This window comes from Cyrtonyx montezumae, unplaced genomic scaffold, assembly GCF_038088225.1.
Source record: "Cyrtonyx montezumae isolate F1298 unplaced genomic scaffold, pur_monq_1.0 scaffold_3, whole genome shotgun sequence".
In the NCBI taxonomy this organism is placed as follows: domain Eukaryota; kingdom Metazoa; phylum Chordata; class Aves; order Galliformes; family Odontophoridae; genus Cyrtonyx; species Cyrtonyx montezumae.
In genome coordinates this window covers 160,314,571-160,328,693 of record NW_027072034.1, presented here as the reverse complement: position 1 = coordinate 160,328,693, position 14,123 = coordinate 160,314,571, and the positions used below count along the sequence as shown (strand labels likewise).

The following is a 14,123-nucleotide window of genomic DNA, read 5'->3' as shown; positions in this document are numbered from 1 at the left end:
TCCTACACTGGTCTTATGTTATAGTGAGTTTCCTCTTCAGCTCATGCTTCAGAGATGTTTCTCCCTGTCTCACCTTACTCTTTCATGAATCTCACAGCAAAATTCTTCCATTCAAATGAGTGTTCCCTCTCCTTCATCATCCAACTGTAAGAATGTAGCTCCATGACATCTTAATCAAGCATTGCTGTGGCCTCCCCTACTCCTCCCATGTCCTGGCACTGTTGTGTGTAGATCTGCACTGCCAGACCTCAAAGAAGCCTCATCAGCGTCACAGCCAGGCTCAGAGGTGATACACCAACTGCAGGAAGCACTGCAGCAGCCTGAAGTATCTGTGCCAGTGGCTGCCTCTCTGCTGCAGTGCACAGCCACTCACAGCCATCAGGAGCTCAACACTCGGGGCTGAGAGCTGCCAGGATCATCAAAACCCCAACCCAAAAAGCAAACAGCACATGAATAGCAAAGATGCAGGTACAGGCAACCTCCTTCTGTGCCCTCTGCCAAGCAGAGCAAAGTGCTTGACTATAGACAACACCACGCTGGCAGATTTTACACTCACCTTCATTCTCTACGTAATTTCTTTTCCCAAATGCAGCTTCTGGAAGCTTTTTCTTCAAGTCAGACAAAACCATGACATGGTTAACATCCAGGTTGTGAGGCCTATGGGGAGGAAGGAGCAGAGGGTCAGAACACACCCATAAAAGGCTCTCAGGATTAGGCACAGCAAAACTCCTAGGTTGCCCCATCGCTGAGAACCAGAGAGAGCAGCTCTGGAGAAGTTGGAGATGCATCTTGCTTAGCCCTTAGCTGGTTGGAGGACCTTGTCTGGAAACACTTCCTTTTGAATAAACATCCCAAAACAGTCAACGTAACAAAGCCCTGATAAAATATAAATGTTTCCAGATGCAGTGCAGGGCCTGATCTTGTGTCCTCCTCCAGCTGCTATTGTGACACTGCTGGTTGCCCAACGCCCATTTCTTGACAGTGAGGATTCCCCCTATAGATGTGGTGGGCTGGTATGGCTGCAAGAAGCTGCTGATCAGCAAAGGGATGCAGGAGGAGACACAGAATTGGCTTTTGCTGGCACAAGGATACCCAGCTTGGAAGTCAACCTGTCTGCTTAAGAACCCAAAGGAGATCTCAAAATCATCAGCAAAAGTGGCTGCAATGCTGCACACTCCACAGAAAGAAGAGGAAATGGCAACTTACAGCTGTGCTGGAATCGTGGAGCTGTATGGGGTCCTTAGGGCAATGTTGCACAAGAGCTGGCCCTGGATGGAGAGCTGCCCCCTCCATGGGCAGTACAGTCCTACAGGCAAAAGGGAGAGCGTCTTAGGGAAAAGAAAGAGAGGAGAGCAAACAGAAAGACCCACTTATTAAAACAAAGCAACAATGATCAGATGCTCTTACCTTTGTGGTTAGGCTCAGGTCTAGAGAACAGGGAGAAAAAGAGGAACATTTAGCAACGGGAAAGGGAAAATGGCCCACAAAAGTACTGCAGTACTTCAGAACAACAGCAAGCTGCTTACAGGCTCTCTCTAGCCAAGATGGGCACTTCCTTTGGCTCCCTGTACTGGCAGGCAATGACTATGTACGGGCAGATCTGCCTGGGGCGCTCCGCAGTGCTGCCATCAGCCACTTCATACACATAGTACTGAGGTGAGGAGGGAAAGAGGAGAACATAAACGTTGAGGAATGAGCAAGGCACCTCAGCCAGCACTGCATTTCCCTCTGCTGCCCCAAACTCCACACCTGGTTCTGCTCAAAGGCTTGGCAGGGGCTGCTCTTTGATGACATGATGCTCCTGCTCATGGCGACGTGACAATCATAGCCAGGAGATGGGCAGGTATAGCTGGTTGTGTAATTCTCAGATACCACCTTGACCTTTCCCTGTGTAAGAAAGTTAAAAACAACAAACAAACAAACCCTCAACAAATAAAAACCCAGAAATATGTTTTAAAAGATCCCTCAACCCTCCTTTTTCCCCCAAAGAAAACTGCTGCTGGCAGCCAGATACTCCCTACTGTGAGGGGTTTGTAGGCATCTGAAACTTTTCAAACAGGAGGACCTCTCTGAGCTTGTCATGGCAGACAAAAAAGTGCTAAGAAGAGACAACAGGAGTAATGTGTTGTTGTAGCAGGAGACCAAGGGAAAAGGAGAGAGGGGCCATACCCCACCTCAGTGGAAGAAGAGAAAGGTGTCATGATCTGAACCACCCTAAGGCCTCTGCCTTGAACCAAAAAATGCATAACACGACAGGGAAAGAAGTGAAAAAAAGACCACTGGGGATTTCAAAGGTCCTCTGCACCCCTGCAAGCCATCAGCTGAAAGCAGTTTGATACCTTGCTATCACATCCCATGGTCAAAAATCCCAAACACCTCTCAAAAGAGCTGATTTTACACCCTACCTCGTCAATAAGCATCAGTGCATCCTTACAAACTGCCTGCACTCTACAGTGATTTCCAAAAACTACTCCACTTAAAAGGAGATGTGCATTTTACCTTAATTAGCTTACAGATGACAATAAAGCCTGATTTTCCATGATACCAAGGTCTCGGATGAAGGCAGTCTGCATACTTGGAAATATACACCCCTGCAAAAAGAAAGCAAAGCAAGATTACAAGAATGGTCTGTTCTGCCTGCAACACATGACAGTGCATGAAAATGGATTAAGAAAGGACTTGTCTCTCATAGGAAGGTGTGACCGAGGGCTGCCAGGTCTGACTGGAAGTGCAGCAGGTCTTCTGCTCAGTTTGGAGTCACGCAAAGGCAGTGTGGGTGTTTGGATTTGGGGAACACACGCTGCTGGGATGCTGCTCGTGGGGCACAGACCCTACCAGGCACCTTCCCTGGCTCTTTATGGCCTTTCAGGTTCTCAGCTGCCACTGTAAACCTTCTACCTTTACTGATAGGAATAGCATTCCCAACTTTTCTATAAGCCCATGGCATATTTACTGTGGGACAGAGGTGTTAGCTTTTCCATCCTGCTCTGTACCTGAAGATAAGATGTGTAGAGAGGTACATAAGGGAAACATGGGGATTTGGCACAGGAGGACTACAAAGAGATATGCTGTGATATTCATCTCAGTCCTTCAGGACCAAGATACACACACAGATAAATAACCACTTCCAGTCTTGCTTGGTTTGGCACGTTCTGCTATTGATCATTCCATAATTAGGTGTCTTGGACTGTGAAGACTTCCAGGACGAGCACTGGGAGACATTCTGCTCCTGGCAGAAGGATTTCTTTGAGTAATGCATTCTGCACTGTGTGCCTTGAGACCTCAGGCCTTCGGGCAAGGAACAGGCACAGGCTGTAAAGGGCTTTGGCACATCACAATCTGCTTTAGTTATTAACAGAACTGCTGGCAAAAAGCTCAGCAAGTGGACTTTATAGAGCACCAAAAGTGCTCTATAAACTGCCAGAAAGTCATGTTGGTGACATGAGAGATTATTAGCAAAGGAGAAAAAGTTGGAAATGCAGAGGAGAGACGATATGTCTCCTGGGGAATATCCCACCCTCATCTGATTGAGGGGGTAAAAGGAAGACCCTGCTGCTGCTGCTCTGATCCAAACAAGTGTAATTTACCTGTAAGAAACAAGCAGTTCTCACTGAGCAAACAGAGAGGCAACACCAAGGGTTTACCTGGGCTTGTGCTTTTAAATGAGACAATGCCCCCAGAGCAGTGAGCTGAATGGAAACTTTACCTTTCGCTGGGTCACCAAGCATGGAAATGGAACTGCTGTTCACACGGAGCCCGGTCTGACACACCTCTTTTGCCTTCAAAAGAAGAAACAGCCTCTTTTTTATGTCTGTTTTGAAAGGCAAAGGACACAGCAACCAAATCTGCAGCGCAGCAGCCAGCGGAAGACTTGCAGTGGGCAAGCATTTCTGTGCTGAAATCCAATTACAGATCACTGCAGACACATAACACCTGCAGCATGAACACTGCTAAACCAGCTGAAATCAACAAAGAAGAAAATCTGTTTCTGGGTGCTAACCAACGAGTTGTATGTACTTCTAAAAGGATTGCTGCTCCATGGGAACAGATGGATTTTCTACATTTGAGGGGCAGGGAAAAGTCCTTAGGAAGTGTGGAAAAAATTCCAGCACCTCCAGAAACCAATGCAAGCATGAAGTGCAAAGTCCAGCCTTATCTGCACAGGAAATTTGTTGAAAGATAACTGCAACGGTCTGGCATGAATGCAAACAACACCTTTTACTCCATGCTCACACCTGCTGGGGCACAATTGCTTCCTTGGGAGTATCTCACCAGCACTGATTTCATCCACTTCCAAAGGGAATTCAAATTTATTCTCTGCAGGACGATGCCTGCTCCCAGACTTTGACTGAATGTGGTTTATTTTGATGTAGCTTGATGCAAATTGAACAGAACTAAACTGCATTCAGGCTACTCTCATCCTGAACAAAACTATCCCTGCAGGGATTTATTTACCTCAGCATCATTAAAGCACATGACAAGTGAATTCCCCCTGAGCATCCTTGTGCAGGCAAACTCTTCACACAAAAACAAACACATCCTCATGAAATAACGGGCAGGAAAAGTATTTCCCAGAAATGGTCTGTCTCTCTCCCCAAGCAGATGGCAAAACTAAGGGGATTTGCTCAAAACCACATGGCAAATCCTATCTTCAGTCACAGAAATGTTTTTTTTTCTCTTCTAATTGTATGTGAAAGGTTTCACTTGCCCGTACTTGACTGTAAATCCACTGGAACAAAGCTCTCCACAGAGGGCAAAGGAGACCTCAAACAGTAACCAACTGGAGAGACCCAAATTAGGGTCCATCTCTAGAATCTCCCAGGAGCTACTTGCAGAATCTGCTCTGGGCTATTTATGCAGCAGTAACTGCACTGGTAAGTGAGGTACAAAGAGTCAGGATGCTCTGTCAACAGAGCTGCTGGGCTTTGCTGGGAAGGAGCACGTGCGTCAGCGCTCGGCATCGACCTTCTAAGCTGAATAAACATTTGAGGTTACCTTCTCTTCGTTGTCAAACAGGAGAAATGCAAAGGTCTCCTCAAGCTCCTCTTGGCTGTATCCAGCTGCTTCCTTTGCTTGCACAAAAGCTTTGAGCTGCAGAAGACACGAGGACACTTTGTTTTAGTCCATTTGCACCAGAACCAGTGATTGAGCAGTACAGGGCACGTGAGGACAGCGTGTCCCATGTATTTCCTTCCAGATGTGGTCACCTCAGACACTGATCCATCCAGTGATGGGTGACACTGCTCCAGCTCACGCACCCACACACCATTCCCACCATAAGAACCCCAAATCATACAGTTATGTCTCTGCCTTTGTTCCCAGATGAACACATTCGATATCCACCAAGAGATAGCAGACACATTCAGCACTGTGCTGCAGGAGACTGTGGCTGTGTGCATCCTGGGAACAGCCAGCATTATTCCACCTCGCCCCTTTCACCACCGTTTGTCATGTGTCCCTGAGCAGCATGTGGGCTCATCAAACATCACGTTTAGCAGCCAGCTGTGGCCATCAGGTGACAAATCATCCCAGTTATGGAACAGATACCAACACAAGGGGGGGATGCTTGGAGAAAACTCTCTCCACCGATCAGGGAAGCTGAAACTAATTGATTAGAGGGCAGATGTATCATGCAAGTACAGCTCAGAGGGTTTGGCTCCAGCCAGATTATGTCACTTCTATTTCTTTTGTCTTAGAAAGTAGTATGTGTTCCCAGTGCTGACAGCACAGAACTGCATCCATGCTGTGTTTGCACTGTAATTAAACAAGACATGGAAGGATGAGATTTTTTTAATGCTGTTCTAAAATAAGAAAACAACAGTCTCATCAGTGCTTTGGCTTGTTTTGACTTTAGAACTCACAAGAAAATCATGAAATTACTTAATCCCTGCCTCCCTTGTGTTTTATCCAGCTCTGTCCTGACTTTCTTAGATAGTCCTGCATGAAGCTAGGAGCTGGACTCGATGACCTTTGAGTTCCTCCCAGCTTGGGATATTCTAAGCTCTATTCCAAGCTCTCTTTATTTCATGACAGAAAGCAGACCAGCCAGCTCCAGCACTCAGAGGAGACAGCCTGCTCCATGCCGATGACAAGAAAACTATAGGGGTGAAGGCATTTAGAAGTGCTTTCATAAAGGCCCCACTCAGCTGGAAAAAGGGAAACTTGGGGTTAAATCTAGTGCTTGCTTAGGCATGAGGGCAGAAATACCACCTGGATACCTGCCTTGCTGTGAATCAACATAACTAAGCATGACACACAAAGGGATTAAAGCTCTCCTTCGAAGCATCAAACCAGCATTGCAACCTATGCCCAAAGGCCTGCTGCAGGGCGTCCTGCTGAAGGTTTTGCAATAGACGATGAAGTGACCTTTTGTTCAGAATGGAAAGGAAGAAAGCAAAGCAAAGCAAAGGCTTTCTGTAGATGGGAGTTGTGAATGGGGCTTTACAATGTATCCAAGTAAGAAACACCGCCCTTTTCTGAGCTTCCAGCAACGCCTCGTTCTCCCAATAGCCTTACCTCACTCAGAAAAACATCATTTTCCACCAGAATTGCTTGGCTGTACCGAAAACCATCCTGAGATGTAGAATCCAAGTAGGAACTCTGCAGCACCGAAACTGCTGTCTGCAAAAGGGAACTTGACTCTTCGATCTTTGGATGTAAACCTGGTGAAAGAATCATAGGATAGTGAAGTTTGGAAGAAATCTCTAAGATCAAGTCCAAGAAATAAAGCCAAAAAACAGGTGCAAATGTGGATTCTGGATGTTCCCAGATATCAGCACAGGGCCTCAGCAGACCTGGGTGGCAGCTGAGTGCACTCATTTAACAAGCCCACATCTCCGTGGGGCTGATCTATCAGCTCTGCAGCTCCCAAGGAAACGTCAGCAGTTTCCCTCCAGCCATGCAGCCTCCAGGTCTTTGTCTGAAAGCTAACTGTCCTCAGTCAGGATGGCTCCCAGGGTGCCATCAAGCCCTTCAAGTTCATCGTTTGCAACAGAAAAAAAAAGTCAAACTGTTCACAACCACGTGATGATAATTTAACTGCATGATCTCTAAGCAAGTCAGTTTTCTCTTCTGCTAAAATGTTACTGAAGTTTCCTGGCCCGTGATCAGATCAGCTTCTCTGGGTTATCAGTTTTACCCTAAAGACTTTCAGGCCTTAACGAACATGGTTCTCTTGCTTCAAAGCCTCAAGTGGCAGTTTTCCCAAAGCCCAAATTCACTCCAAACATCTCATCTAAGGAAAAAAAAAAGCTCCAGTCAGACACTTCCCAATAGCATCCCACCAACAGGAGATCCACATCCCAGTCAACAAATCAAATAAGGACGCGTGGACAAAAAAAAGCCCTGCAGTTTTTACTCCCTTACAGCTGTTCAAATCCAAATGTTAAATAAAATAACCGTGTAGAAATACAGGAAATCCTGGGCTTGGTCTCTATTGCACATTTAGAGCTTTATTACTGGTGATGATTCATGAGCTACGGGATTTCAAACCTCAAACTGATTTTGCAACGGAGACGCATCAAAAAGGTTTCTTTCTTACATCCCTGTGAACTTTAAACATTAAAAAAAAAAAAAAAAAGCAATCACCTATGAGGAAAGAAACGTGGAAACTCCAAACCTCGTGTGGAGAGCAAGTTTTCAATGCTGGCTCCTCTCTAAGAAAAACTTCACAGCAAGTTTTGAAGATCAGCTCTCATTTTAGCCTCCGCAGTGGAAAGGCCCTTGTTGTTTTGGCAGTAAGATAGCATCAGCTGTTGCCCTGAAACCTCCTTGGGGTTTGACTCCTATTTTTAAAGGGTACATTTTGATCTGCTTCTTCATTTCCTCTTAACTCAGGAAGGAAAAAAATAATATAAAAAGACAGAAACACTGCCTATGTGATAAATCTTGCTCTCTCTCTCTCAGGCTTTGCTCACTTTTTCCTCACTTGCCTTTTGCTTTGCTCTGTCACCCTCTTCCATCTTCTAGACCTAAAAGCAGGAGTCAGGCTCCTCCATGTGAAGCAGATCAGGCAGTTATGTCTCAGCTCTGCTCAGAAACTTGAACAGAACACAATGTTCCCTTCCACTTCCTGCCCTAAGAGCCACAATAACACTCGTGTCCGGAGCCACGCAATACTGTTCCCCTCCTACCTTGCAGCTCTACATCACTGACAAGTCTGGGAGCTTGGAGCATGAGAATGTGTTGAAACACATGAGCTTGGACCCAGCTGTGTGTTTCTATGCTGAGATACTGAGTTGAAAAAGAGATAATATGGGGTTAAAAACCCCTCTGGGTGCAGAAAACACACAGAGGGCGTGGGGTGTTAAATCACAGAAACAGTATCTTCCAGGGGTGAAAGCTAAAGTCTTTTTTCAAACAGCTTTGCAAGATGCAACGTTGACAGCCAGTTGGTTCTAACTCAAACAATTGTTCCTTCTGTTCCTTTCGAGTTCAGCTGCAGCATTAAAACAAAAATCGAGATGGAGTAGGCAGAGCGTGGCACCACGATTCCTCTTTCAGATGTAAAGAGGCACCTTCAGCTCTGTGCTCACGGAAACACCAACAAAACCCCTACACGTGCAGGAAACACCAACAAAACCCCTACACGTGCAGCCCTTGTGTGGAGGTAGACAGACACCGAGCAGGCTCAGAGCAGGGGAAAGTGAAAGTGCCGACACCACGAGTAAAAGTGAAAGCACTCGTTTTCCCTCGGGGCAGCTTGGATATGCCACCACAATGCCTTGGCATCTTAAGGGGAAAGGGGGATGATTTCTCACAGAGGATCAGTGGGATGGATGGATGGATGGATGGATGGATGGATGGATGGATGGATGGATGGATGGATGGATGGATGGATGGATGGATGGATGGATGGATGGATGGATGGATGGATCGATCCCACTGTGGCTTGGCATCAACAGAGTCCACATGACCCCACAGTGGTGTTATCCATGCCCCAAAATCCTCAGGAAAAGATTTCACAGTCCTGGTGATTTCCAACCCTGAGAGATCAGTCACCTTTGCTCCCAGGAGCTGCATGCTGCTGTTCCTCTTCTCAGTTCTGTGCTGGATGCCAGTCAGCAGAGGCAGCTGAGGCCAAGCAGCTCACCCGTTGCAATAGCAGGATCCTCTTTCTGCTCATCCAAACGACCTCTGGACAGCTTCACCATGTGGAGACTTCCAAAGCCAACCCCAGGAGGAAAACCCATGCTTTTTGAACCACTTACCAGTACAGACAACAAGGTTTTCTTTCCTTTTTTTTAACCTTAATGTGCTTGGTGCATGCATTTGAATGATGATCCCCAAAAATCTGTGTGGTCAGTGCAGGCTGAACACAGCCATGCTGCTCTCCTATGGGTGTTCACCCTGATGTTGTCACATCAGCTCTGCACAGCCCCTTCCCACAGCCCTCCTGCATCTCATCTCTTCAGTTTTTCAGGTGTAGTGCCATCATTAGGGTGAGCTGTAACAGCAGGCCTCACTGCCATCATCACTTCTGGCATCACATGCCACTTTTTATCACTGGAAAGTCCACGTACAGCAAGCTGAGATTCTTTAAGACCACCCTCCTCCTGCTGACATCCATTTTCTCTCTTTTTCTTTCATTCTGATTTTGCTGCTCACCTCCAGCACACAGTAACTACTACAATAATTACATGAAGTGTCCCTTTAAATTCTGCTCTAATTATAAAACACATGCTATCACCTGCTTGATCAGCTCTTTACCTGCAAGCTTCTTTTAGCTACAGCCTGTGCTGCCCAACTTTTATAACGAGCCTTGGTTCATTAGAGCTACTGCACTACAGCACAGAAGACTCTTTACTCCTTCAGCATAAGCCCAAAATGCAGCCAAATTAAACCAGAATATTTGCAAACTGATCAACAGAGGCAGACCCCAAAGACTGCTCTGCAGTCCCCACTATTCAGCAGGTGTCCTCCTCCTACAGGCAGCGTGACATGGTTAGCACCAAAGCAGGAAATGATTTGCTTTGGCTCATTTGAGCCTCTCAGGTTTGGTTTTTTTTTTGTGCCTTAATGTGCGTTCTTCAAAGCCTTTCAATCTCAAAACACCATCTCATGCACAAGACAAGCACCTTGCTCCTGTTGCTCCTGCTGTTATCAGCCACACTGGCAGCTTTGCTGCTTCTTTTCCTTTCACTTTCTTGCTTCCTTCCTTCCTATTTGTCACACCTGAGGACACGGACAACGGCTAGAGCCTCACATTTGTGGGGTTACTACTGGGAAAGGTGAAGTTCCAATAACAGCATTTTCCAAACACCTCAGGATCCTACAGATGGGTTCAAAAATCCCCTCAGATTTGTGGGGGAAAGAAACCAAATCTATTAAACCATAATGTATCAGTTCTTCCTCAGGAAGCCCTCAAGCCACAAACCTTCACAGGCAGTGAGAGTATCTGGGAGAAGGAGGAAAAAGAAACCACCTCTCTGCAATGTACCTTGTATTCTTAGAAAGAGAGGGGCTGGTTTGCACAGAAGAGCCTTGTAACTATGGAGCTGTGGTATCTTCTGCAGTTTCCTGGTTTGATATACCTAAAACATTCACAGTGGCTGCTGATAAGCTGGAAAAAAAACCACAGGTGCTGGGCTGTATTTAAAATTCCCTCTAGAAATACAGGGAAATGCAGTTACCCAGGTAGACAACATTTATTTTTATCATCTTTTAGGAGTCAGACTATGCAGGGTACTCTCTCAGAAGAGAGGCCATGCTGTCCAGAGGATCAACAGCCTTTCCAGAACTTGTTTTTTACCCTGGAGGGTGATATGGCCTCTGGACAGGTCACAGAGACACAGGGGTCCCCACTCTTGGCTGAGCAAAACCAGAAATGCCCCATTCTGATGTTGGTGACAATCTGCTCAGAGCAGGAATCCTGCTTCAGAGAAACCTTCCAAGTAGCACTGTCATGAGCATTTTAGCACTCAGACAACTAAAATGTCCTTCTCATAACAAAATCAGTAGCCACAATAGCCTAAGACAGACTCAGAGCTGTGGGAGAGCTGTAAATGCATGCACAGCAAACTCAAGACCCACTGATGACAAAGGTTTACCTGTGCTATGTGATGTTCCACCACGTGCTTTCCATTTAAGAAAAGGGGAAAAGAAAAGAGAAAGGATCATGGCTGGAAGAGTTGGTCAGATAATTAGCTGCCTGAAAAACTGTAGCTACACACCTCCAATCTGCCAGTCCTTTTGCCTTTGAGAAAGCCTGAAACAGGCTTGAATCCATTCTTCAGCTTGTTCCATGGCATTCCTTTTGCTCTCACTGTGGAAGCTCTTCTTTGAGTGTTGACTTTCACTTTCTTGCCCTGCTTAATGCAGCGACAGAACTCTACCACATGTTCCCTGTGAACCCTTTGGCAATGGAAATTACCAAGACACACTTACAATTTCCAGGAGAAATAGAAATGAAGCCAAATAATAAAATCTACCCACACACACAGCAATTTTAGATAACCACGAGAACTATCAAGCAGTTATCATCACAAAGGAAAACAAGCCAAACAATGCCAAACCAGCATTCACCAAAAATGATAAGTATTTCACTTTCTTGTCTCAAAGTGATTTTATCCAATATCCACGCTTCAATCTGACAGAGCTGTACGAGTCCCTGTTTGCTGCAGGGGAGCTGGACTATATGGCCTGCAAAGATCCCTTCAAATGATTCTATGATTTGTCTCAGTGCTCCTTCTCTACACCTTGGGTTAAGCTATGAAGACAACCAGCAAGTAACAGCAGAAGAGAAAGTACAAGAAGCTATTTTTTAGTCTAAACAAGTTCAACATTCTGGATTAGCACACAGCTCCTCAAAGAGTTGTGCCAATGCGGCTTGAAATCTGGCACGACCACGTGCCATCCCTTGGATCATTTTTGTTGCTCTCCTCTGGGCGTGCTCCACCAGATCCACATCTCTCCTCTGCTGAGGACTCCACGTGAGGACCTGTTATTTCAGGTGAAGCCTCACCAGCACAGAGCAGAGGGGCAGGATCACCTCCCTCTCACCTTGCTGACCCACGCTTCTTTTGATGCAGCCCAGGATAGGGCACATTACTGGCTCATGTCCAGCTTGCCATCCACCCCTGTATCATTTGGGAACACTTAAACTAGGTCTGCTACTGCAAAAATAATAATAATAATAATAATAATAATAATAATAATAACCCACCAGGTTTAACAGGAACACTAAAAATAGACCTAAGCAGTGTGTACAACCAATTACAGAGCAAAGTAATGCAATCTAGAGAGTTCTGTCTATCCAGATTTCCCCCTTGTTGAGGAGTGCATATAGACAGTGAGCACAAGCTTCTGCAGGACAGTTTGGGGATGATCAGGAAGCAGAACTGTGCAAAGTCAGTGCAGAGACATCTCTCTAATGCCAATTATTCTCCCTATCACGCCAATTCCCATCACAGCAGGGGTCCAAAAGAGGAACAAAGGATTCAGCCTAAATCCCACACGTGAGTTGCTGTTTGCACTTCTGAGTCCTGCCCTCCTGAAGGGCAACTGCATGACTTCACCTAGCTCCCAAGGAGAGACCACAAAGCAACAACAAAATAAAGATCCCACCTTTCCCAACTGCATCTTTTACCAGAACACACAGTGAGCAGGAAGCCTGGAACACCCAATGCGTTCCCAAGGAGAAATTAAAAGGGGTTTACTATAGGTTGGAAGACATTTGGGTAGGTCTGAGGGGGTCTGAAGGGCATGGGGTGTCTGTTTGTAGGGGTGAGGGGGTCTGAGGGCTTGGTGTGGCTGTCTGTAGGGCTGAGGGGTCTGAAAGCCTTGGGGTAGGACTGAGGGGGTCCGAGGAGCATAGGGGTGCTGTTCGTAGGAGTGAGAGGGTCTGAAAGTCCTGGGGTAGGGCTCAGAGGGTCTGAAGGACTTGGGGTGTCTGTCTGTAGGGCTGAGGGGGTCTGAAGGGTTTGGGGTGTCTGTCTGTAGGGCTGAGGGGGTCTGAAGGGCTTGGGGTAATGTTGAGGGGGCTTTGAAGGCCTTGGGATGACCACATATAGGGCTGAGGATGGCCAAAGGCCTTGGGGTAGGGCTGAGGGGGTCTGAAGGAATTAGGGTGGGCTGCCTGTAGAGGTGAGAGTCTGAAAGCCTTGGGATAGGGCTGAGGGAGTCTGAAAGGCTCGGGATGGGTGCCTGGAAGGGTGAAGCAGTCTGAAGGCCTCGGGGTGGCTGCCTGTAGGGCCGAGGGCTGCTGCCATCCCCTTTGCGAAAGAGGGAAACCTCCGAGGCGCCGTATGGCAGCACAGGGAGGCAAATCCCAACCCTCCCCCCCTCCCCCCAACCACACCTCAGCAGGAAAAGACAAGAGCCGGCTCCCCTCGCTCATCCCCGCTCCCACGTCCCCTTCGCCGCACCGCTCACCCGGCTCTCGGGCCGTCTCCTCCCGCCGTTCGCCCATGATCGGGGCTCTCTGTCCGCTCCGCTCCGTCCCCTCACGCCATAGCGCCCGCCCGGCCCAACCCGCGCGGCTCCGCGGTCCCGGGGCCGGGCGGGCCGAGATATTGGGGTTCAGGAGAAACGGGGGACCGCAACCTAACGCCGGCCCCCAAGGAAAGGGGAAGGCAAACCCGGGGAGGGAAGGAGAGGGCGGGCCGAGGGCGGGAGGAGGAGGGAGGAGGGGGAAAAAAAAAAACAGAAAGTGAAAACTGAACCGGAAAGACAGCGAGGGGCCGCGCCCGCCGCTTTCCTCTTCCCGCCGGGTCAGCGCGGCCCTTTTCCTCACAACGCTTCGGTCCGCTCACTCAGACCCTACTGCCGTCCCTCGGCTCGGTTCCCCTTCCCCATCCTCCCAAGCACCGCTCTTCATCTCTTCTCTCAGCTCCTTCCCTCTCCCCTCCGTCCTCGCCTCGTGCCCTGAGCCCCGGTCATAGGGTGGCTATGGGCACTAAGGTCGCCCAGCTGTCAGCCCGACCCTACACGTCCCTCAGTGTCACATCTCTGCGTTTCTTGAACGACTCCAGCGATGGTGACACCCCCATTGCCTCCCTGGGCAGAGCCCGTGCCAGTGCATGGCTGCTCTTCCTGAGAGGATGTTACCAATGTCCCCCCTGAGTCCTCCCCTCGCTCCCTCTGTGCCTTTCTTTGAGCCCTTGGTACCCTCTGTGGCCCCGTTG

The 14,123-nt window shown here is 47.8% G+C and overlaps 1 protein-coding gene across 1 annotated transcript in view; it reads right to left on the bottom strand.

Annotated features, from left to right (window-relative positions):
* The window catches only part of TASOR2 (transcription activation suppressor family member 2), a 31,680-nt gene extending 18,142 nt beyond the window's left edge, over positions 1-13,538 (bottom strand). Inside the window, exons 1-10 of the mRNA XM_065740939.1 lie at positions 13,372-13,538; positions 6,517-6,662; positions 4,996-5,091; positions 3,707-3,779; positions 2,500-2,591; positions 1,750-1,887; positions 1,527-1,651; positions 1,408-1,427; positions 1,207-1,306; positions 557-657 (exon numbers count right to left, since the gene is read on the bottom strand). Coding sequence (XP_065597011.1) covers positions 557-657; positions 1,207-1,306; positions 1,408-1,427; positions 1,527-1,651; positions 1,750-1,887; positions 2,500-2,591; positions 3,707-3,779; positions 4,996-5,091; positions 6,517-6,662; positions 13,372-13,408 — 928 coding nt within the window. The 5' untranslated portion in view covers positions 13,409-13,538. The remainder of the gene's footprint in view (positions 1-556; positions 658-1,206; positions 1,307-1,407; positions 1,428-1,526; positions 1,652-1,749; positions 1,888-2,499; positions 2,592-3,706; positions 3,780-4,995; positions 5,092-6,516; positions 6,663-13,371) is intronic.
* Positions 13,539-14,123: the final 585 nt, after the last annotated feature.